Source organism: Telopea speciosissima, chromosome 6 (assembly GCF_018873765.1).
Source record: "Telopea speciosissima isolate NSW1024214 ecotype Mountain lineage chromosome 6, Tspe_v1, whole genome shotgun sequence".
NCBI classification, from domain to species: Eukaryota; Viridiplantae; Streptophyta; class Magnoliopsida; order Proteales; family Proteaceae; genus Telopea; species Telopea speciosissima.
Window position 1 is genome coordinate 26,649,870 of NC_057921.1, and position 26,207 is coordinate 26,676,076.

The 26,207-nt window shown below is 39.4% G+C and overlaps 1 protein-coding gene across 1 annotated transcript in view; it reads right to left on the bottom strand.

The window, feature by feature from the left end:
- The window catches only part of LOC122664911 (protein SCAI), a 34,276-nt gene extending 16,107 nt beyond the window's left edge, over positions 1-18,169 (bottom strand). Inside the window, exons 1-9 of the mRNA XM_043860941.1 lie at positions 17,715-18,169; positions 17,228-17,615; positions 16,826-17,032; positions 16,356-16,598; positions 15,526-15,592; positions 15,197-15,415; positions 14,893-14,984; positions 13,318-13,494; positions 13,060-13,196 (exon numbers count right to left, since the gene is read on the bottom strand). Coding sequence (XP_043716876.1) covers positions 13,060-13,196; positions 13,318-13,494; positions 14,893-14,984; positions 15,197-15,415; positions 15,526-15,592; positions 16,356-16,598; positions 16,826-17,032; positions 17,228-17,615; positions 17,715-17,821 — 1,637 coding nt within the window. The 5' untranslated portion in view covers positions 17,822-18,169. The remainder of the gene's footprint in view (positions 1-13,059; positions 13,197-13,317; positions 13,495-14,892; positions 14,985-15,196; positions 15,416-15,525; positions 15,593-16,355; positions 16,599-16,825; positions 17,033-17,227; positions 17,616-17,714) is intronic.
- Between the last annotated feature and the right edge of the window lie 8,038 nt (positions 18,170-26,207).

Sequence of the window (26,207 nt, forward strand, 5' to 3'; positions counted from 1 at the left end):
CCTAAGATAAGGTGGCATAGCTTAAAGGAAGATTCCTTGAATTCGTAAAGTGGTCAAACAAGGAAAGTAGGACTTTGAAGGAGACACTAATACAATGTAGAACAAGATGACAACTTGTCTTAAGCATGGTATAAAATCTCGCGAAATATCGGCGATATATCGCCATATTTCGTGAATCTCGATATGTCCGAGATACGAAACACTTCCGAAACATAAAAATACAATATCTCGATATATCGTGATATATCGCGATATATCGATGATCTCACGATATATCGCGATATCTCACGATATATCGCGAGATATTGTAAAAGTGACAAATAGTGTCACACTAAGAGCCTTATAATTCCATATTTCGCAGCTCTTGGTCGATATTTCGACCGAGACCTGCTGAAATTCAAATTTTCTCTCTTCTTCCTCCCTTCCAAGCCTCATCCAAGCATTGTTGAAGCTCCTTGTCGCCGGGAAGACGTCGGAGGGTCATCTAAGCTCATCATCCAAGCCTATTTTCATTATTTAAGGTAAATTCTATTTCTCTAAAACTATTTTTTTTAAAAATTGTACAAATGTTGTTGGATGTTGATGATATTAATATATGTTAGACACAGGAGGCCGATCTCTGACCTCACGGTGTCGAAATTTTTTCCCATCTGTATTTTTTTATTTTTTTCTGGTTTTAAAAATTCATTTTCCTACAACTAAAATAGGAAATAATTAGGGGTAATATGACTTAGATGGTAATTAATTAAATATATGTTAGACACCAATGGCCGATCTACGGCTTCACAATGTCGAATTTATTTTTCTGCTCTTAAATAATTCTTTTAATTTTCGAAAATTAAGAAAAATATATAAAAAATTAAAAAAACAGAAATAAATAAGGAAAAATATGAGTTTTAAGTTTAAAAAATAATGAAAAAATATGAAAGTTATTTCTATATGTTTTGAGATGCATTACATGTATATTATGTTTACTAATTTTTGGTTTTGTTGTGTTAGGTCAATACTTATATTAACATTATATATAAAAAATTGGTTTTAATTATGTGAAAAATATAAGGGTTAAGGGAAAAATATTAAATAACTATACAAGTGTATTAGTAATCTAAAAGTATCAATTGAAGTGCATCTACTTTAAGTTTTTTAATTATTTGTGTTACTTACATTGCAGTAAACAAGTATCATTATGGCGGATCGTGATAGACAACGTGTGAAGGGCAAGCAAAAGGTGGGGGAAAGTAGTCAACAAAGGGGGCGGAGGGAACAAAGAGAACAGAGGGAACAAGAGAGACCAGCCAGCCAGCATAGGGGTGACATTGCATGGTTACATGGTACTCCCATTGATGGGGATAAGAAAAAATCTATATGTAACTATTGTCACATGCAATTTATGGGAGGTGGGTCCAGTAGACTTAAACAACATCGATGGAGGATCTAAAGATGTTGTAGGTTGTCATATGGTCCCCTCTGAAGTAGCCAGGAGATTGGTGATAGTTTGAGGGGAAGAAAGAAGAGGAAGGCTGACAAGCAAAGGATAAGAGAACAACTTGAGGATACAGTGAGGAGTTCGATGGGAGGAGGAAGACGATACAATGATGATGATGATGATGATGATGATGATGATAATGACATTGCAGTACACTGATGACATACAAACAGCAGAGGAGGCTAGGGATTTTAGGCGGACTGTTTCAAGGAGCAGAGTAAGTTTTCAAGATGATCAACAGAGACAAAGAGTAGGGGGTCGTGGAGGAGCTGGCAGTTCTGGAGGTCTTAGAACTTTGAATCCTTTTAAAAGATCACAAAGTGTGAGGGCAACCCCAACACCTCTACCAGATGCAGTACCACCATCAACATCCGATCCTAAATTGCATAAGAAGAAAGGAAGCGTCAACCCAGAATCAAAGGAGCATGGAAGGGGATGAAGGGATTGGTTAAAGAATCAATAGCTAAGTGGATGCTATACCATACCATCCTAGCAAACACTGCACAAGGCCCCCATTATGATACCATGATAGATACCATTGCAGAGGCTGGCCCAGGATTCAAGGGCCCCACCCCATATGAGGTAATGAATGTTTATCTACCTCAACAAAAGAGTGAGATTGATAAGTACATTAGTGAGATGAGGAATATGTGGGAGACATATGGGGTGACTATAATGGCAGATGGATGGACTGGGCCTACAAGAAAGTCCATCATCAATTTCATGGTTTATTGTGATGGGAGGACAGTGTTCCTCAATCGTGGATGCATCCAAAGAGATAAAGGATGCAAAATATATTTCTGATTGTTAAAGGAAGTAGTGGAAAAAGATGTGGGTATTGAGAATGTTGTCAGATTATAACGACAATGGAAGTAACTTCAAGCTGGCCGGTGAGAAGATGATGAACAATAGTAAGTACCGGCTCTTCTGGACTCCTTGTGCAGCCCATTGCATTGACTTAATGCTAAAAGATATAGGAAAGTTAAAGTTGGTGAAGACTGTGGTTGAAAGTGCAAGACAAGTCACCAACTTTGTATACAACCACTCCTATGCACTCAATCTATTGAGGGAAAAATGTGGGGGTGACTTGGTTAGGCCTGGCATCACAAGATTTGCCACCAACTACATTTCTCTCAAAAGCATTGAGACAAAGAAAGCCGGGCTGAGAAGCATGTTTGCTTCTGAGGAGTGGTTTGAATGGAAGGGTTCCAAGACTGCAAATGGGAGGGAAGCACAAACAACGATGTCATCTGAGGACTTCTGGACCAAACTAAGCAAAGTGGTGAAAGTTTTAGAGCCAGTAGTTAAAGTTCTACACGTTGCTGACTCCGCTCTGAAAGGCCCAACCATGTCAGTCTTATATGCTGCAATAGACTTGATGAAAGATAGTGTCTATAATGTGGCTCCTCGCAGTGGCAAACACTTCTTAGATATCATAAATGCTCACTGGGAGAATCAACTTATGCATCTACTGCATAAGGCTGGTGAGTAAATTTGTTTTATGTTTACTAATTCATAGTATTATTATTTACTAATTACCTATGCATTTGACAATACCTCTATTCTATATGTCATATTTCAGCATACTACTTGAACCCTAAGTATCAATATAACAATAGGCTTGGGTTGGAAACTCAACTTATTGATGCTATGAAACAAATAGTGAAGAAGTTGGAGCCAGATGGTGCACTACAAGCAATTTGCAACAATGAAGTGAGTTCATTTGGAAACTCAACTTATTCATGTTTTCAAAATTCAAATAAGTAGTGAAGAAGTACTTACTAATTTTCCACATGGGTGTAGATCAAGGTATTTAGGGATGCATTGGGAAGTTTTGGAACTGAGGCTGCGATACAAGGCAGAGCACGTGGTGATGCTGGTAATTCTTTTAAGTTTTAAATTACATATGTATTGAAATTTGAAAGTTGAAAGTTGAAACAGCATTTGACACATGTCTTTTTTGTTGTAAACTTGTAATGCAGCTGAATGGTTGGTGTTGTATGGGGAATCGGCTGAAAACTTAAGAAGAATGAGCAATTAAAGTCCTCGCCCAAACATGTTTCAGATCCTGGTTCAGGAGAGGAACTGGAGTACCTTTGCACTCATCCACTCCAAGAGGCGCAATGCAGATTGGGGTCTCAACGTTTATCCGACATGGTGTATATGCACTACAACTCGAGGCTGAAACCGCAACACATACGCATAGGACATGTGGGACAGAAGGGCACCATTGATCTAGCGACATCTTTCAAGTTGACTCGGCACGATGAGGACCCTATGTGGATTGGTGAGGATAGAGGTGAGCCAGTGTTGGATGAGGAGGGAGGTAGGCCCGACCCCATGATAGCTTCCCGAGATTGGTGCGATGTGGACGAGTATATGGGCCGACGAGGGCCGATACATGCAAGGAAGCCTCACCCATACCATTCCACCCACTGGTGGCAATGTTGCTGATGATGAAGACTGGTCTAAGTCCTCAAATGATGATGATGATGATGGTGATGATGGTGATGCTGATGGTGGTGATGGTGATGCTGATGGTGGTGATGGTGATGCTGGTGGTGGTAATGCTGGTGGTGGTGATGTTGGTGGTGGTGATGCTGGTGAAGAATTTGACGGCATGCTAGAGCGTTATGTGGTAGGCCAGGAGGCCTAAGATACGGCACCTGTAGAGCCACTCCGATTCACTGGAGAGACACAGTTTGATCATGCCACACAAGATACGGACCACGGAGCACGTGCCCCCGCACCCCCACCCTCGAGAGGCCCCCTACATACATACAACAGGAAGCGTAGGGGTCGACAAACACAATTGCAACCTGATCACATGTACATTGATAACCTATCTAGCTTTGTTGGTGGTTTGAGTATGGGTGATAGGGAGGGAGGACCGACTGGACATTGGCGTGCCCCATCTTTTGACGCACATGCCACTCCATTGGCATCGGATTATGGTGCATCACAACCTTACGGTGGATATGGATATGGATCATCATCATATGGGCAGTTTAGTGGGGTAGGGGACTATGACTACGATCCCGATCCCGAGGACATCTTGGATCATCTTTTGTAGATAACATCTTTGCATACCCTAGCGGACCTAGCTACCAACCTCACCAGCCATACATGCAGCCAATGCCATCGCCTCTTGCGCCGGCGCCAACATCATATCACAGTGGATCATCTTCTTCACACGGATGGATCGATTGGTAACCCTAGTTTATATCCTAGGATAGGTTACCTACAGTATGTTGATGATTCCATTTACGTGACACTTGTGGATGACTACACTCGTTTCTTCTCCGATTCTATACCGTGGTCCACATATGTCCTGCAAACAGAGAGCAATGGACGTCGACTCCAGCGAGGCATGAGTGGGATTGATCCAGGGAGGCACAGCAACTACTATTAGCAGTTTAGCACTTGTAATTTGTAACTTAAGTTGTGATTTCATTAATCTATGTGTATTTAACTATTTATACATTAGGGTCGGCGACCGTATGTCAATCAAGGGTGCAAGCCCAAAACACCAATTTGAATTCACATTTTTACAATTTTATGGTTTAAATGTGTTTATTAAGCTTAAATAAGGCTGTCCATGAAGTTTCAGGCCTAGATATGGCCAAATACCCCCCGAGATGGACCCCCGAAATATTACAAAAAAAATGCAATATTTCGGGCATATTTCGCGATATCTCGGATATTTCGGATATCTCGAATATCTCGGTAGGCCCGAGATACCGATATATCGCGAGATATAGTACTATGGTCTTAAGAAGGTTGCTAAAGAGGTCCTAGGGGAATCAAAAGGACCGTCACGCCCCTAGGGAGGCTTGGTAGTGGGATGATCAGGTTCAAGCAGCCATTAAATCTGAGACAGCTAGTTATAAAACATGACAAATGATTGAAGAGGTAAAGGATCTAAAAAGGTATAGATTTTCCAGAAATGAAGTTAAGAAGATTGTGGAGAAAGCAAGGGCAAAGAAATATGAAGCTCTTTATAACAATCTGAACACAAAGGAAGGGGAAAATTTTATCTATAAGATGGCTAGAATGAGATAAAAGAAGAGTAGAGATTTCGACAATGTTAGATGTATTAAAAGTGAAGATGGTAGAGCTGTAGAATAATAATAAAAGATGAGGACATTAAGGAGAGATGGAAAGAATATTTCCACAGCCTACTAAATGAAGACATTCCGAGTAATAATGCCCCGGAAGACTACATTACTCATCTAGACACCCAATGTCATAGATATATACGCAAAATTAGGGTATATGAAGTAAAATAATCTTTAAGAAAGATGAAAGTAGGAAGGCACCAGGCCTAGATGGGGTCCCAATAGAAGTGTGGAAGAGCCTAGGAATTTGTGGTTTATCTTGGTTAACCAAACTATTTAATAAGATTATGAGCACAAGAAAATGCAAGATGAATGGAGAAGCATTTTGTTCCTGATCTACAAAAATAAATGTGATATTTAGAGTTGCAATAACTATAGAGACATAAAAATAATGAGTCATACTATGAAGTTATAGGAGAAGGTTATTAAAACCCGCATGAATATAAACTACATTTTTGGAGAACCAATTTGGTTTTATGCCATGAAGATCCACAATGGAAGTTATGTTCTTACTTAGGAAGGCTCATGGAAATATTTAGAGAGGGCAAGAAGGATCTCCATATGGTTTTTATTGAACCTAGAAAAAGCAGACGACAAAGTCCCTAGAGAGTTAATCAAGCATATACTAGAGAAGGGTTTCAAGTAAATACGTGGACATAATTAAAGATATGTATGATGGTGTGGTGACTAGTGTAAGAACTGTGGGCGGTCAATGTATTGAATTTCCAATTATAATTGGGTTACATCAAGGATCAACCTTAAGCCCTTATTTGTTTGTGCTTATCATGGATGATTTTAACTAGAGACATTCATGATGAGGTTCCTTGGTGTATGCTTTTTGCTGATATTGTTTTGGTGGATGACACAAAGCTGGAATAAATGCCAAAATTAAGCTATGGAAATCAACCTTGGAAATCAAAAGGTTTTTAAAGGGAAAGGTGCATCCGGAGTGCTATGTGATCGACGGATCCCTTTAAAACTTAAAGGCAAATTGTACAAGACAGTCATAAGACCAGCTATGATGTATGGCATGGAGTTTTGAGCAATTAAGAAGCATCATATAGATAAGCTAAGTGTAGCGAAGATGAGGATGTTGAGATGGATGAGTGGCAAAACTAGGAAGGATAAAATAAGAAATGATCATATTAGAGCCGATTTGGGAGTAGCCCTGATTCATGATAAGCTTCGAGAAAGTCGTCTGAGGTGGCATGGCCATGTTCAACAGAGGTCTTCGGATGCTCCAGTTCAGAGAAGTGACTTGATTCAGATTGAAGGAACTAAAAGAGCTAGGGGCAGGCCTAAAATGACCCTAAGAGAACTGGTGATGAAAGACATGCACAATTTAGCTCTTGTTTCTAGTATGTCATCGAATATATCTGATTGAAGGGCAAGGATCCGTGCACCCGACCTCAGTTACTGTGTATAAGATTGTGCTATAGTTGTTGTTGTGTTCCTTTTTTCTTTTTTTTTTTAAACTTTTTTACTATTTTTTGCCTTTGCAATGAACCATGTAGCCGGCCCCATTTAGTTGGGATAAGGTTGAATTGTTGTAATTGTTAGACAAAAGGAAGGATTAACGCCAAGTTGGAGTTATGGAGATCAACTTTGGAATCAAAAGGTTTTAAGATACGTAGAGCAAAGAGAGAGTATATGGTGTGTAACTTTAGTTACACTAGGACGGATACTGAGATGGTGAAAATTGATGAGACTTGAGAGGGAGATTCTGCAAAGTGATTATTTTAGGTATCTCGGCTCAATCATAACTAAAGAAGGTGATTTAGAAGATGATGTTTCACAAAGAATTAAAATAGGATGGATGAAGTGGAGAAATGCATCCGGAGTATTGTGTGATCGACGTATTCCTGTAAAACTTGAAGGAAAATTTTATAAGACAGTCATACAACTGGCTATGATGTATGGTGCGGAATATTAGGTAGTTAAGAAGCATCATATAGATAAACTCAGTGTAACGGAGATGAGGATGCTGAGATGGAGGAGTGGCAAAACTAGGAAGGATAAAGTAAGTGATGTAGATCGATGGTGATTGAAGAAATCAAGAATCTGGTCCAATTGATTTCCCTCCATCGATCCAGCATATTTTATGGAAGATTCTCCCGATTTGAAGAGGATATCCTCCAGCATGTCAAGCCAATATTCTGCCTACATTATAGGGATCAACAAGCTTTCTTTTTGGGAATTGATTGACCATATCGACTAATCTTATTTGAAGAGATATTTTAAGAATCAAATTCTGCCAGGGACTAACTTTCGTGCAGCCTACAACAACAAACTCAGCCTTATTCCAACTTAATGGGGTCAGCTACACGGATCCAAACAAAACAGAGTTTTAACCAAAAAAGGGCAAGAAAAAATGGGAAAAGAGGGATGGAGGAAAGAGATGAGAAATGAAAAAAAAAAAAAGGGCAAATGAAAGATAGGAAATAAATAGAAAAATGAAGAAAGATGAAAGATGAAAGATAGTAAGAGGGGAGAGGCACACAACCCAGCACGTCGGGAGCATCTCAGCTAAATAGGGTCTGCAACATGGATCCTAGCCCTCCAATAGCTCTGTCCGAGGTCAGCCTGTCTAACAGAAAATATTCTTCAGATTTTGGTGGGGCCCATGGCCAATACGTGGAGAAGAATTCGAGAAACTATTCTCCAGATCTCGTGGGCCCCATGGTCAGCTGTATGGAAGCAAGATTGAAGACTAATTGCTGCTGCAAGGAGGAATCTTGCAGCTGTTTTAACTTAGCTTTTTATTAGATAGAATTTAGTCTTTGTTTCTATTTTTAGATTTATTAAGTTATATATGATGTAATCGGATTTAGAAAGCAATCTAGGATTAGTTTCCTATTTAAGTTGGGTTTTATTTTGTAATCAATTATAGGGGATATTATTCCTAGAAGTTTGTCTTAGGTTTTATTATACATAAGTGTATATGGCTGAGCAGAAAAGGGACAAGATTGAAGAAAAGAGAACTATGGTTGAAGCTGTGAGATGCAGTGATGGTGCGAGGCCGTGGGTGAGAGACCCTGGACTGAGAGCATCCCCTATCCCCTTCTTCTTCTTCCCTATCCTTTTATGTTCTTCTTTCATTTGAAACAGAAAAAGAGAAATAAAAAAATTCAGTTATTCAATTTTGTTCTTCCTTTGATCCTACTGCAGTTGATCTCCCATTGGTTTTTTCCCTGGTTTGAGGTCAAGTTTGCATTAGTAAGGAATGGTCATATTAGAGCGGGTTTGGGATTAGCTCCGATACATGATAAGCTACGAGAAAGTCGTTTAAGGTGGCATGGTAATGTAGTTCAACTAAGAACCACTCTACAGTAGGATCGATGATAGGCCAACAGTAGGTTCCAGCAACAATGACCTCTAGTTGAATGATGAACAAATCAGTAGTATTTTTAGATCTTCTAACCAGCAGCAATAATGACGCTTCGATTGTATCTTAGATGAAGATTGACTCACAGCACAATATAATAGAAAGTAAGAACAAAAAAGAAAAATAGAGAAGAGGAAGAAGGGATAGAAGGAGGGGGGGGGGGGCTGGGGATAGATGGCTATCTTAGCCTTAGGCCTCTCACCCACAGCTATCTCAGCCGTTGAAACAACAGATCTCAAGCAAGTAAATTGCAACTTCTTTGATTTTAAACTGTTGAACATTACAGCTGATGGCCCCTTTATATAGATTGGCCATGCTTCTCAACAACAGAAAGTTGAAGTTTCAATAGTTAAGAAAATAGAAACTTACAACCAAAAAGGAAAGAACACAAAATTAGACAGTACTCAAAATGGAAACTACTCAAAATAGGAAACTACTTGCCTAACAACGACTTACTAAAACAAAGACTTAATAACAACTAACTTGCTTGCTTGTTGAGCAATCAACATAGGAAATAAAAATAGAAGCAAATCAGCCTCCTAGATGTTGTAGCTGATCTCCCCCCCCCCCCCAAAACCTGTTGGTGACTTGGTTTCTAAATAAGACAAAATAGAGGACAGATTTAATCTTCAACTTGGGTCTTCTAGAAGGATTCCCACCAAGACCTTTGGATGCTCCAATATGGAGGAGTGATTTGATTCAGATTGAAGGAACTAAAAGAGCCAAGGAAGACCTACAATGACCTTAGGAGAAGTGGTGAGGAAAGACATGCATAGCTTAGGTCTTGTATCAAGTATGACCTTGAATAGAGCTGATTGGAGGGCAATGATCCATGTAGCCAACCCCATTTAATTGGGATAAGGCTGAGCTGTTGTTGTTGTTGTAGAACAAAGACAGAGTATATGGTGTGTAACTTTAGTCACACTAGGACGGTTAATGAGGTGGTGAAAATTTATGAGAGGGAGATTCCACAAAGTGTTTATTTTAGGCGGTATGGTCATATTCAACGGAGGCCTAGGGATGCCCCAGTAAGGAGTGATACGATTCCGATTGAAGGAACTAAACGAGCTAGGGGCAGACCTAAAATGACCATAGGAGAAGCGGTGAGGAAGGAGATGCATAGTCTAGGTCTTGTACCAAGTATGACCTTGGACAGAGCTTATTAGAGGGCAAGGATCCATGTTGCCAACTCCATTTAGCTGAGATGCTCCCGATATGCTGTGTTGTGCCTCTTTCCTCTGATTATCTTTTTCTATTTATTTCCCATCTTTCATTTGCCTTTTTTCTTTTTTCATTTCTCATCTCTTTCCCCATCCCTCTTTTCCATCGTTTCTTTCCCCTTTTTGGTTAGAACTCTATTTTCACTACTTTGTTTTGTTTGGATCCATGTAGATGATCCCATTAAGTTGGGATAAGGCTGAGTTTGTTGTTGTTGTTTTGTAGGCTCAATCATAAATAAAGAAGGTCATATAGAGGATTAGGTTGCTCATAGAATAAAAATAGGATGGGTGAAAAGGAGAGGTGCGTCTGGAGTGTCGTGTGATCAGCGTATTGCTTTAAAGCTTAAAATAAAATTTTATAGGACTGTCATACGACCGGCTATGATGTATGGTGTGGAATGTTGTGCAGTTAAAGAGCGTCAAATAAATAACTAAGTGTAGCAAAGATTAGGATATTGAGATGGATGTGTAGCAAAACTAGGTAGGATAAAGTAAGGAATGACCATAATAGAACTGATTTGGGAGTAGCTCCAATACATGATAAACTACGAGAAAGTCGTTTGAGGTGGCATGGCCATATACAACGGAGGCCTTGGGATGCTCCAGTACGGAGGAGTGATTTGATTCAGATTGAAGGAACTAAAAGAGACAGGGGCAGGCCTAAAATAACCATAGGCGAAGTGGTGAGAAAAGACATGCATAGCTTAGGCCTTGTATCATGTATGACTTCGAATAGAGCTGATTGGAGAGCAAGGATCCAAGTACCCAACCCCATTTAGTTGGGATAAGGCATTGTTGTTGTTGTTTCTTTTTAAGTGTCTTTGATTCAGTCCAATTGAACCAGTGGTTTAATTTAAGTCATGGTCCAATGTTGGGTTAATTTAAATTGTCTTTATTTATTTCATTGTCAATGAGGCCACACTACACTTAAAGTCGATATAGGCAGGTAGAATTTAAGTTTGATTGTGTTTTGTAAAGGGGAGTCAAATAGGGTATGACCAAGCCAACTCCGCCTCAAACTCTTTCTTTCTTAGTTAATAAAAGGACCATGCATGGGGGGAGTTCTTTTGTTACCCTACGATTTTGAAATTTTCTGCTATTGCTGCTCCTCTTCTCCATTGGTGACGATCCTTGTGCATGATCAAGGAAACCCTTGTGTTCGATCAAGGCTGGTTGGTGTTCAATCCTTCTAACCACCTTGCATTGTGAAGCTCGGGTGTTTTCTTATTGTTATTTCTTCTAACTTCCATCTTATTCCTTCATTAAAGCAAGTAAGTGTTCTTCAGAAATTTCCTGCAATTCCTAGTCTGATTTGGGTATTCATATGGAAGGGTTTTTTACACGAATTTCAATTGAAAGAATCTGGCCATTAGATCCCCTTCAAATTTTGATCAGTTAGTTTTTCAACCTGAAGAAAGGCATCGATCAGAATTTGGTTCAGACCAGACCTACGATCTGAAGTTATACTGAAATTCCTATTCTGCCCTTACCTCTTTAATTGAAGTGCTGTCATCTGACAACTGAATCGATTTTTCTGATATTACTAATCTGTTATTCTGAGATTCATAGTCTAAATTCAGAATTGATTGATCTTTAATTGAAGTGCTGTCATCTGACAACTGAATTGATTTTTCTGATATTACTAATCTGTTATTCTGAGATTCATAGTCTAAATTCAGAATTGATTGATCTTTATTTCTATTTTCTGAATTTTGTTTTGAGTGGTGAACTTACTGTTATGCCCCTCTCCTAGTCCAACTAGAATTGACTCATATCTTTAGGTCCAGCCCTTGGATCCACCAAAGAATTTCAGCAGTATTCCCCATGGTTTGCTGAACTCGATTTGAGTTTAGAGGCAATCTGACAATCTGATTTGTCTCTATTAATATTCTCCCTAAATCTGGATTGTATTCTGTGTTTCGATTCTGGTTTTTGGTTCTGTTTTGATCTTTCAATTACAGTTCTACATTAAGAGGGGGAGGAGGGCAAATACCAAGTTAAAAGAACAAGTAGTAAGGAAACTTGATTGACAAATCCAAGTAAAATCAGATCTCGAAATCAGGAAGGCTTAGAACCATCCTTGTTGCATACTTTGGTTCTCAGGATGGGGAGCTGATTGGGGGAGGGATCTAGGGTTTGAGTCACTCCAGGAAGGTGATCTAACCCCTGCAATACTAGGTTGTTCTGAGTTGTATAACTGGAGTTCCAGCGAACCCAACCTGATCCAATGGTTCTGCCAGTACAGAAAACGGGAAAGAATGATAGCAAGAATAATAGGTAAGGAAGAGGAATCAATGAACAGGAAAGAAAACCAAAGCTTACCTGAGAGGAGATGAGTTGAACCAGAGTGATTGAAAGAGAAAGGAACAAAAATAGATGAAGAAAAACTCCCAGAAGCCAAACTGGTCATACACACACCTCCACCACCATGAAGATAAACTCAATTCCCAATTTTATTCCACTTCAATCAATTTCAAACCTAGTCAACTAGGAAACTTGAAACAACTCCTACGTAACCTCTCTCCAAATAACTAAATAAAACCCTACCAACCCTTGTGGGACCAAAAGCTAGTTTTGGGACCAGTTTGTCTCAGTCTTGGTTGCCAGATCAATTGCTACTGCATCCTTTCAGGGTTTTAATGGATTTTTTTGGCATGTCATCAACAGGTCACAAGTTAGGCCAGCTACAAAAGTCAACTTGAACAAATCAACAAACTCGAGTCACTTTGCCAAGTTCACTCAAAATTCCAGGCAAATTGGCCCAGTCACAAGATCTATTATTTCCAAAATTCTAAAAGCTGGATGAGAGCATTTTTTTATTGGGGGTGGGGGGAGGGGATGAACACATACCTCAGAATAAGCCTCCTAAGGAATGGATCATACAAGACTTGAGCCCAAGCTGGATCTAGTGTGTCTGATGCTGCCAATGTTGATCCCCAATCATTTAATGATAGGTTAAGAAACTGCTCAGCCTTGTTATATTTATCCTGGATAAATTATCAAATATCAATCCATCAAAATTTTAAGATAATGTATATTTTACTCCCCCTCCCCAACAAGGGGCAGAAAAGCATCACACAACGCAGAATCAGGTATAGTTTAACACACCATGTCGATATTAGATCCTGAAAGACCAAGCAAGTGACAGAAAGCTTGCAGAGGAGCTGTGAGGAATAGGGTGAATTGACTTCCACTTGGGTGCCGAGAAGAATCAACAGCACTATATGGAGAGCTTGGAGAAAGCAGCAAAGTAACTGGCTCTCCCTTTTCAGCACCATGTATAGCCTGCAAAAGTTTATAGTGAATAAGTTAAGTGACACTTCAGAGAAACTACTAAAGAATTAAGATGGGCTTGCAATTGAAACCAAAATCAATCTTGAGTATATTATATCTGTATGAATCTTACAACTTATTCAACATCTGTAACATGGTAAGGTTAACCTTGCTAAATATCACAAAAAGGATCTTAAAAACCTACTTTCAATTGCTCCCGATTTATTAGAAATTGTTGTAATAAGGGTTCAGGGGTAGAATAGTCATAAGGGTATTTCTGTCCTAGTTTATTATAAATAAAGATGGCTGTAGTCACTTTGACTCAAGCCAGTATTCATGGAATTCAACATGGCCAAAAATATTCCAGGGATATGGGAATTAGAAATTTTTTCCATTTTTTCTTTTTTCTCTCTCTTCTTCTTCTTCGTGATTCTGCCCTAAGGACAGCCACCACCGCAGGCCACTCTACCACCTCCGCCAGCCTCTGCCAGTCCCTCCACCACCTTCGCCACCTCCGCCAGCCACAGCAGGTCACCCCACCTCCTTCCGCCACTTCTCCCAAGCCCGCAGGCCTCTCGCCTCCTCTCTTTCCCACGAGAGGTCCCCCTCCTTTTGCCGTATTTTTTTTCCCCACCCTTGGTGGTGAGTTGACTCCCACCGAGGGTTCCTTTTTTCCCCTCCATATGTTCTATTTTTTGGGGGGGCTTTGTTTATTGGTTTCTGCGATTTTTTTCCAGCCACCATGCCTGACGTTTCAGAGATCATGTCTGCCTCCTCTGGTTCTGATGGGTCATCCCAATGTGACTTTATTCCGCTTCCGGTGAATCCCATCAAACTAGATGGCAGCAATTATCTTTTGTGATCTCGTTCTTACTTGTTCGCTATTGGATCCCGTGATCTCTCTGGCTATATGTCACAGGAACTCAAGTCAGGCCTATAAAGCATAAAATATACTGAAGAATAAGAAGAATACACGTTCTTACTTGTTCGCTATTGGATCCCGTGATCTCTCTGGCTATATGTCACAGGCACTCAAGTCAGGCCTATAAAGCATAAAATATACTGAAGAATAAGAAGAATACAGTTCAGAAACCCCTTTCCATCCACCTACCCACCCCAAAAAAAAAAAAAAAAAAAACTATATATAAACAAATAATAAGGCTATCATGTCATCCACTTGTCATAGGTCTGCCTTGAAATGCCAAAAAAACTACCATAAATCATTAGTACTGATTGTCAGATATGATTTATGCGTACTAGACAAGACCAATATATGCTACTGTAAACTATGCACTCATTCTCACTTTCTCCTCCCCAATCCTTTCTTTTTGATGCATACATTCAACAATTGTACTTGTAAATGTACAAGTGAACTTAATACGAAAAAGGTTCTAGAGAAGGAAAACCTGCCTTGAATGCTTGACTGCTATCGCTGTCAATTATCACAAAAAGGGGCCGCCTTGTGAATGGAATTAAGTCAGAAGGATAAAGACAGTTTAATCCTGTAAAAGAGATGGCCATTAAGTTAAAATAATATTTAGGTTAGTAAATCATTATGGTATTTTTATGATCTTGCTGCTCATATCAAATAACATAGACTCACTATATATGGTCTTAAATTAACATTGACATTATGACAAGGCGATGTAAACAGTCATAAGAACAATATTACTCAATTAGATACTATTCGATTAATCATGATGATACAGAATACCTTCATTTCCACGAGAACCCAGCCATAAGAACCCTGAATTTCTGTTCTCCCGATTTCCTTTGTTGTGGACAGAAGAGGATGGGCTATCAAGAGGAAAGCTCAACGAAGAAGTAGGGTGTGCATCAGATTCCACATCATGAGAGCTGCCCCCAGTGTTTTCAGGAGAGTTCATGTAAGTTCCAGAACTTGATGGCAAAGGAAAAGTTTTTCCAATTTTACCTGATTCAAATTTGATGAAAAGGCAAGAGGATCTCAGTATCCTAATTTTGGGAGTGAGGGTGGGGATGGGGGTGGGAGAGGAAAGAAAACCATATGAAGGATTGTATAACCTGATGCTGATAGATATATTAGAAGAACCCCATCTGGAGGTAACTCTTCACATGTTGTGGCTAGAACCTGCCCATGGAAAACAAAAGATCACGCACTGTGATAAAAACTGAATACTGACTCAGCAGAGATTGTGCATGTCCATATATGTCCAGAAAAATTTATTCTTTTCTTCTCCTCACCCTCTCACCTTCTTTATTCTTTTCATTTTTTTTCTTGGGGGGTGGTGGGTGGGAGGGAGAGAGGGAGGGAAAGCATCTCCTTTAGCATTTACTGTGGTGCAGAAAATCCACTAAACCCACATTTTAGAGTGGAATAAAACATCATAGGACTGATAGGAGTGAAGCATTGGTGCTGCGGTCACAAATCCTTAGCCGCCCAGGGCCAAAGAGTGCCAACTCTCTCCTTACACACACAAACTGCTTTGTTTTCTTCATAGCTTGCAATTTCTTGAGTTTTTTTTTTTTTTTTTTTTTTTTGGCTCCAAGTGAAATCTTAATGAGGGAGTTTATCTTGTTGGGAATCTCACCACTCCTTTTGTAGTGATAATTCTTTACTTACAAAAAAGGAAAATGAAAGGATCGTATATCTCCACTCACGCTTCTCTTTTTTTTTTTTTCTTTTTTTTTTTTTGCATTAACAGTCTAAGAGGTGGACATTGTTTCTACTTTCTAGATTGGCCTTTTAGAAAATAATTGATTATTAATTAATTAAAAACACTTTGGTACTGAAAATGTCATTGCATAGGATCATTCACATATAGCATAATATATTATAGCTTCTAACCGTCAAACAATTGACAGCCAGTTCCATTTTATCTTGTCATACTCACTGATATAAAATGTGTAACAGCCGGGTGATATAAAATGGCCTTCCTTGGGTTTGGTGGCAAAGTAGGATCTGTAATGTCCTCCGAATAACTGATGCAATTAGTCAGAGATGCTCCATTCTGACCCATGTTACTACCATTCTCATTGTTAGGACGTCCACTTGCCCGGTAAAAAGAACCACTAGGTTCCCACTCCAAGCACTGAAGCATTCTGAAGGTGTCCAGGGTGAGCTCCATAAACTTGACCTGTTAAAAAGGGAAAATGGAAAAGGCAAAGCTGATAAGGTATAAAATGAATGACACACTAAATGAAACAATATCAAGTACGCAAGTAGATATCACAGGAAGAAGGGAAGAGAAAAATTTAATACAGAGGATGGGAAAAGGAGCAACCCTTGAGACTTACTACTATGAAGCTTATACTTTTTATGCTTTATAACTGTCACAAACAGAAAAATTGGATGTTAACAAACCTCGTTATGATGATAGCTACTTAAAATTGCGTCTCTTAACTTCAAGCCTCTTCTTGCCTCAAATGAACCCACATTTGGTAGAGAATCTAGAAGAGAATCAAGTATTAAACTATATCTCAAAGGCCTCATATTCACAGAGGCTGTGTCGGCTTTAAGAAATCGAACTATTTCTTGAACCACCTGTCTCCACTCTTTGAAGTCATTTTCCTAAAAAGAAGATGTCAACGAAAAGATCAACTATAAGAATCCCCACGACTTCTATTATGCTACCATCAATAAAAATTCCAAAAACAAAAGTTTGAAATCAAAGAATAAACTCAAAAGATAGTTTGTTGGGGGGTACTAAACTCAGAAGATAATGAGGAATAGCAAATTAAAGAAAAGAAGAAACAAAGAAATCACCTGGAAAAACCTCTTGTACTCCTCTACAGACAACTTTAGCTGATTAAACATTTGATGCACCATTTCTTTCCGGTTCAAAATCAAGCAGACGATCAAGAACCTGACTATGCACCTCAATTGCTTGTTTGCGATATTAATCTCCTGCATCGAGCCTTCCTTGAAATATTCCCGACTTAATATAGCCTCATAGAAGACATACGATTCCAACAGATAGCTGGCCTCGCTTGTTCGGAGATATTGTCCATAGTAAAGTTGAGCAATGCGAGAAGCAATCTCTCCAATCTCCCATCTCTTAACCCCCGCCTCCACTAGCTTCTGACGATTCTCTTGTTGGAATTTCCACAGCTGCGTGTATACCTTGAAGACCTTGTTGAAATAGTCATCATTCCTGAAAGATGTAAACTAAAACTTAGGGTTCGAATGCAAGACACCGGACATACATTTTGAATACAGGAAAGAAAGGAAAATAAGACGACGGAGGTCGTACCTGTTTCTAGCATGGAAGGGCGAATCCCTAATGCGATTGAACTTCTTATCTGCTTTATCGGACAGAGACCAGTAAATTTCGCTGACCGGAATGTTGTTCTGCGCCATTAAAGAAGACCTCAACAACAATCCCAGCGAATCTTAGCGGATTTCCAGTGTGATTTCTTTGAATCGATTCAAAGGAAGATCATTCCCAGAACAAGTAGCAAAATCGAATCGAACGTCAACGTTCCTATTTTAAGATATATTTGACCAAAATTCAAGATCATTGCAACGAAATTTTCTTGAGCATCTAAACCATTTGATCGTCTTAATCGAATCCGCTAGCTTAGGCTTGCAGAAGAATAGATTTAAGCTTCTTTAGATACACAACGAGAGCAAAGTGTGATCCCTAAAGAAGTGATGATCGGACTAACAAAAGCTCTACGTATGGAGTACGCTGAGGCTGAACACGGCGAACAGCTACCTCCACACTCCCAGTCTCTCTGTAGGCGAAAGGCTAGAGTGGAAACGATGCAAAGCGTGAAAGCGGATTTGAAATGAACTTAAATCGAAAACATTATGACTTCTCAAGTCCGGTAAATGTCATCGCTTCCCTCCTTTTCTCATTCATTTTAAAGAACGAAATTACCAAGGTGGGAAGGTGAAATTCGGTGAATTGGTCTTAGGCCCTCATTGGTAATAATTCCGTTTTTTTCAATTCCTTTATTTCGAGTGAAATTATTTTTCATATTTTGTAATTTTTTTAAGTAAATTTATTATTTTTTTAAAATTCATTAGATTTTTTTCTGTTTTTATCATCACTTGCTATTTTTTTTTAAATGTTAGGAGAAACAATTGTGTCTTAAATTCTATTAAGCCTAATCCTATCGCTGTGTTGCAAAGGATTGAACAATGGATGATGGATCTTCATATTGCCCCCCGCTCATAAACTTGGATGTAATGATTAAATCTGATGTGGTCATATCTACACATCCTAGAATTGATTTACCTATTTTAGACTTTCCTATTTTGTTATGCGCAGGGTTTGATTCCAGAGGCATAGGAGACATAGGTTATTCTGAATGGACATTTTGCATTTTGCTAGATGGCAAACTCATTTTGTTGGCTGCAGGACAAGTTAAAAACAATCATGAACTGGAATCGAAGTTGACTAGAATCCTCAACAGATTAGACTATGCCGCCATGAGAGGTTTGAAGCTTAAAGAAGTTTGGTGTTCTAATACGGTGCTACCTGGACTTCTTCCAACTCCATCCCATTCTCCTTGGCCTTTTGAAGTTTTTAAATATTTCTTGCAGATTTTGGATCGAACCAAAGATATCTCTTTCAAAACGTTACCAAACTCTACTTTGCTAAACTGATTAAGATCTTTTGTTAAATATACCTGTCATACTAAAGCTTCCTGTGTTCTAGAACACTGTACGAATTTGCCATCCTTTTAATAAATAAGTTTCCTTTTGTTCATAAAAAAAACACTCGATATGCAACTAGGGGTGTCAAAAAAACCGGCCATCCCAATTCGGCCCTAACCCGCCTTGAACCCGAACAAGGCTAGCGGGCCCCAGGTTGAGGCCTCGGCCCTGGCAGTGCCAACCCGATCCTATATTAATGTATCATAGTAGTATATAATATATATTATATATATTTAAATACATCAAAAAATGGGTTAGGGCTTTGTTAAGTGGACTTTGATACACATTAATATATATAGTTGGAAATGGTGTACCATTAATCCAAGAGATAAGAGGAGAAGATAGGAAGAAAGAAGAAAAGGAGAGAAGAGAAGAAGAGAGAAAGAGATGACAACCGAATGGGAGGAGAGTAGTTTCCTCTCCCCTATTTGATTCACTAATATGAAAATAGTAAATTAAAATCATCTTCTTGGGGAAGTAAAAGGTAAAGCAAGGAAATACAATATAAGTAAATAAGACACTAGACTAATGCCCAAACTACCCTTATTACATAAACTCTAACATCCCCCTCAAGCTGGAGAAAAAATGTCATACATTCCCAGCTTGCATTACAGGGTACTGAACTGATGAGGGATGAGTCCCTTGGTAAAGATGTCTGCTAACTGATCACCTATCTTAACAAAAGGAGTACAAATGTATCATGAGTCAACCTTCTCCTTAATGAAATGGCGGTCCACTTCAATGTGCTTTGTTCTATCATGTTACACAGGGTTGTGTGTTATGCTAACGGTAGCCTTGTTATAACAATAGAGTCTCATAGGTGCCTCAGTATCAAATCCCAACTCTTGGACCAGCCGTCTCAACCATAGAAGTTCACATACTCCATGAGCCATAACTCTAAATTCTGCCTCTGCACTTGACCGAGCCACAACTGGTTGCTTTTTACTCCTCCATGTGACCATATTACAACCCACAAAAGTACAATAGCCAGATGTAGATTGTCTGTCAGAAACTAAATCAGCCCAATCAACATCAGTGTAGCCTTCAATTCTCAAATGATTATTCTTGGCATATAGGAGACCTTTTCCTAGAGAGGATTTCAAGTATCTGAGGATCCAGTAAACAGCATCCAGGTGCCCACTCTTGGGGGCATGCATAAACTAACTCATCACCCCAACTGCATAGGTAATATTTGGGCGAGTCAAAGAGAGATAGATCAATTTCCCAACAAGCCTCTGGTATTTCCCTGCATCAACAAAGGAAGGTCCACAGTCTTCTCCTAGCTTATGATTCTGATAAATAGGAGAGTTTGTTGGTTTGTAATCCAACATCCCTGTCTCTTTCAACAAGTTTAGGACAAACTTCCTTTGACATAAATTTATTCCCTTTTTAGACCTTGACACTTCAATACCCAAGAAGTACTTTAAGGGGCCTAAATCTTTAATCTCAAACAGTTGAGCCAAGTAGGTCTTTAGCCTAGCTATCTTAGCCCTGTCATTTCCAATCACTACAATATCATCAACATAGACAATAAGGGCTGTGATGGTACCATTACCTTGTCAAGTAAATAAAGTGTGGTCAGCTTGACTCTAGGAATGCCCATTTTTCAAAATGGCCTGTCTAAACCTCTCAAACCAAGCCTTCGGGGACTGCTTGAGACCATATAGTACCTTCTTGAGTAGGCACACTTTTTCTTCAGCTGAGGGACACTTGAAACCAGGTGGAGTCTGCATGTACACTTCCTCTTCTAGATCACCATGGAAGAAAGCGTTCTTCACATCCAATTGATACAATGACCAATCTTGATTAGCCACCAAAGATAAAAGAACTCTTATTGAGCTATACTTTACCACAGGAGCAAATGTCTCCTGCTAATCGATCCCATACACCTGACTGTAAGATTTAGCCACCAACCGGGCCTTGTATCTCTCAACTGTACCATCTAATCGGTACTTGACTGTGTAGACCCATCTGCATCCAACTGGAACTCTCCCGCCTAGGAAAATCAACCAGTTTCCAAGTACAGTTCTTCTCAAGGGCCAGCATTTCCTCAGACATGGCTTGCTTCCACTTTGGGTCAGACATGGCTTCAGTGATATTTTTTGGGATGGAAATAGAAGAGAGGGCAGCAGTGAAGGTAACACCTGTAGGAGAGAGAGCATCATATGAAACAAATTGGGTTACAGGATTAGTGCAAGCTCTGTCACACCCGACCCGGTTAGTAAGGGCATGGTGTGACTGAATGCCAACCGACATCCAACCAACCACCAGGATCATAAGTGCAGTACTCCCATTCACAATTATCACAATACAATAATCAAAACGCAGCGGAAAAAAGAATAAATATTAATACCAACAGTAATAAGAGGAAACTAAGTAATAATTTGATATATTCAGAAACTTGCATTTACATTGTACAGTTCATCAAAAGTAAATACAAGCTCAAAAGTGTAAATAAGCCACTATATGCTTATCTATAACAAAAATATAATATAAACATAAAAGAAACATAGCCTAGTCCATCAGACCACTTCACAGAAATGCGCACGTGTGGCATACACAGGAAACATCATGTTTTTCAAACTCTCGCACCGCACGACCATCATCGGTGTGGAAATCCAAAGCAGCCCCAATATCCAAACTTGGTTCCTCACAACTAGCCATAGTATCTGACAAAAAATAAATATCCGCGGGAATGAGCTCTACTAAGCCCAGCGAGGGAAAACATGCAAACAGATGCAAATGTCCAAGATACATGGCTTAAGTCTAATCATGCAACTAGCAACAGATCTAAGTCTCATCAGGTTTAAATGCTACTGTAATAGGTATGATATCCTCAGTTTCGAGATTACACATCGGACCCTAAAAATACCACTCTGCTACGATGGAGACCCTACCCGCCAGTTCTGGAATTACGCATCGGACCCTAGCAAGCCCTAAATGTTAACCCTACTGTGTAGCCCATTCTGGAAATACTCTTCGGACCTAGGACAGTGAATGCCATTCCGGAATCATTTCTTCGGACCTACCACTGGTTATCCAACACCTCACCCCTGTTGGTAAGGGTCGTAGCATTGGGTTTATGATAACCTAACCATATTCATTTCTAACATGCATGTCATATGATTCAGGAGTAGATAGTAAAATAAGTCAGTTCCATCATCACCTCTCAAGCACATCATTCATAGGTCACAATATTAAGATGCATATGCAATATGGAATGTAACCTAGCCATCATGCATACACTTCATGCAAAAGAAAAGCTATAAACATATATGAACATAACTTCTAACATGATGAATGAATAGGTGCAGCAAGCATAAGCATAAATTAATGGAAATAAACACTCTCAAACAAAGTCAAATTCCACTCACCTTGAGTTGGAGAGTAAGCCAAACTAAGGTAGATCCAACTCACAAAATACCTTACCAACAGAAGTTTTATAGCCTAATATAGATAGTACATAACATGGATTAGCTCATGGAATAAACCCATACTAAAGCCCTAAACATTTAAGACCAAAACAGAGGCAGCAGGGGAGGACCAGATGGAGGCTGTCCCCTGGGACCGGTTGACTGGTTAGAGGGCTACACCTCCATCCGGTTGCTGAAATAGTATGGTGATTTGGGTTGATCCTTCATGGATCTTGACATGCATAGAACCCAAAACCCAAATTGGCTTAGGGAGAATAAAAGAAAATATAAATGGGTTAAGTCCATTTAATTGCATGATGGATTGAAGAAGGTTTCACACCAAAACCTAAATTTCCAATTTTGGGATGCTTGAGTTGTAAACTCAGCAGAGAATCAGAGAAGAAGATGGAGGATTAGGTCAAGTTCAGAGGAATCAGAGCCTACCTGAAGGAGATTAACAAGGAGGGAGTGGTAGCAAGCCAACAGACTGGCTGATCTCCAGGCCTTCTCTCTCTAAAAGCCAAGTTCTCCAAAGTTTCCCTCTTCCTTCACTTTCTCTTCTCTTCTTTCTCAAGAGCAAAATTCGATTATGATTTAGTAGGAAATGAATCCTAATGCTAAATGTTGTTTATATACTTAGTCACATTAAAGCTTGTTTGGTTTGGTCATAATAGAATTAGTTTGGTTAAAGTTATTCTCTAAACTAATTAAAAGGTAATTTAACCCACAATGACTTATAGTTAAGTCCCGGGATTGATGTCTAGAGACATAAATGAGAACCCGATCGTGATGGCACATAGGTAGCTCGGTCCACACAGGGATGTGGGTTTCACAGGAAAAAATTACATTTCAACCCAATAATACACAATTAAGACCTTAGTTCCAATTATGTGATAATGAGTTCTTACCTAAAACCCAGCCTAAGAAATTGAGAGATTTTGCATATGCTCCACCCAACATGTCTCGCATGCAAAATTTATGTGCGGGGTCCCGTCGGGTTTTTCAACTATAATGGATAACTAGGTTGGCTCTCCGGCGTCTTCCATAGATGAGTCAAGGGATTAGTCTGAATCCTCAACCGATACAGCCCACAACATTGAGGTATACATGAATATTGAACCAGAACCCGAAATCACATAGTTTAAATAGGCTCAAATTAGAGGTCGGTCTCACACTCCCCCGACCTTATAAAAATTTTATCCTCGAAATTGACGTACCTGATAAGCCAAAAAGATGAGGGTATCTTTCCCGCATTAAGTCCTCTCTTTCCCAAGATGCCTCACTAGAGGAGTGATTACTCCATCTAACCTTAACATACGAGATGGTACGGTTCTGTAGATTATGTTCCTTCCTATCAAGGATTTCTTTAGGTACCTCATCATATGTCAAATCATCTACAAGTTCAGCTAGCTGCCGAGATAGAAGATGTGTCGAATCTGGTATGTACTGTCTCAACATGGGGACGTGGAAGACATCATGTATACCTGCAAGTGATGGAGGCAGTGCTAGTTTATAGGCTACAGTCCCAACTTTGGATAGAATTTTGAAAGGACCAATGTACCTCGGATTCAGTTTCCCTTCTTTCCAAAGTGTACAACTCCTTTGGTTGGAGATACCTTCAGAAAGGCTTTCTCTCCAACATTGAACTCCAAGTGATGTCTTCTCTTATCGGCATAGCTTTTTTGTCGAGACTGGGGAACCTTGATCTTTTCTTTGATGAGATCAACCTTTTCACAAGTCATTTGGATCAGCTCTGGGCCCAAGATGCGTTGTTCACCTACTTCATCCTAATACAATGGGGTGCGACAAGTCCTTCCATAAAGTGCCTTGAAAGGTGTCATGTCAATGGTTGCTTGGTAGCTATTGTTGTAGGCAAATTCAATCCGAGAAAGTTGTTCATCCCAACTATCACTCATCTCCATCACACATGCTCTAAGCATATCCTCCAAAGTCTGAATTGTTCTTTTCGATTGTCCATCAGTTTTGAGGTGATGCACCGAGCTATGGTTCAATTTAGTGCCCATTGCACTTTACAGGCTCTTCCAAAACCTTGATGTGAACCTGGGATCCCTGTCTGACACTATGTTTAAAGGTATTCTCTGCAGTCGAATAATGTTGTCCACATATAATGCTAGCTGATCCATGGAGTAGGTAATCTTCAGAGGGATGAAATGGGCTGTATTTGTCAATCTATCCATAACCACCCAAATGGTATCCATACCTTTTCTAGCACGGGGAAGATCTATGAAAAAATCCATGGTAATTTGCTCCCATTTCCATTCTAGTATAGATAATGGTTATAACAATCCATGAGGTTGGTGCCTAATGGCCTTGACTTGTTGGCAGGTTAAACACTTAGACACATAGGCTCCTACATCATTCTTCATTCCATACCACCACAAGTATTGTTTCAAATCTTTATACATCTTCGTACTACCTGGATGAATAGACACTGCAGATTGATGTGCCTCCTTCAATATCAGATTTTTCAAGTCACCATCTGTAGGCACACACAATTGGTCTCTGAACATAAGGACACCACTGGGAGTCACAGTAAAGTTTGGGTTCTTCTGTGTCCCTTCTTTGATTTCCTCCATTATTTTTTGGAATTCTTCATCTGAAGGCTGAGTTGAAATGATCCGAGCTCTAAGTGAAGGTTCTACGGTTAGCATAGATACTATTCTGGTAGTATTTCCCATCACAAAGGCCAGATCAAGTTCCTTGAACTCCTTTACCAAATGTTTATTCAAATGTATCATCTCTGTTGACCAATCTTGTGATTTTCTACTAAGAGCATTAGCCACCACATTGGCTTTACCTGGATGGTATAGGATCTCACATTCGTAATCCTTTACAAGCTCTAGCCATCTCCTCTGTTTCATGTTTAACTCTTTTTTAATGAAGAAATATTTGAGACTTTTATGATCTGTGAATATTTCTATCTTCTCCCCATATAGGTAATGCCTCCAAATCTTTAAAGCAAAAATCACTGTAGCCAATTTCAGATCATGCGTGGGGGTAATTCTTCTCGTATTCTTTCAGCTGTCGGGAGGCATATGCAACAACCTTCCCATGTTGCATTAGTACACAATCTAGCCCTATTTTAGAAGCATCAGTTTATACAACCATTCCTTCAGTACCATCAGGAGTAATTAGATCAAGTGCTATCACTAGCCTTTGCTTTAACTCCTAAAAGCTTTTCTCACAAGCCTTAGTCCACTCATACTTGACAACTTTCTTTGTAAGTTGGGTCATAGGCATTGCTATTTTGGAGAAGCTTTCTATGAATCTTCTGTAGTATCCAACTAACCCAGGAAATTTCTTATCTCTGTCACTGTCTTGGGCCTTTCATAGTTAATTATTGCTTCCACCATGCTTGGATCCACTTCGATCCCTTTTGCTGAAATCATATGGCCTAAAACCCTACTTGTGGTAGCCAAAATTCACATTTGGTGAATTTGGCATATAATTACTTTTTTTGCAATCTTTGCATCACAAACCTCAAGTGCTCGGAGTATTCTTCTTCATTCTTAGAGTAAATCAAGATGTCATTATGAATACTATAACAAACTTATCCAAGGCATCATGGAAAACTCTATTCATTAAGTTTATAAAGGATACCGGTGCATTTGTAAGACCAAAAGACATTATTAGGAACTCATAATGCC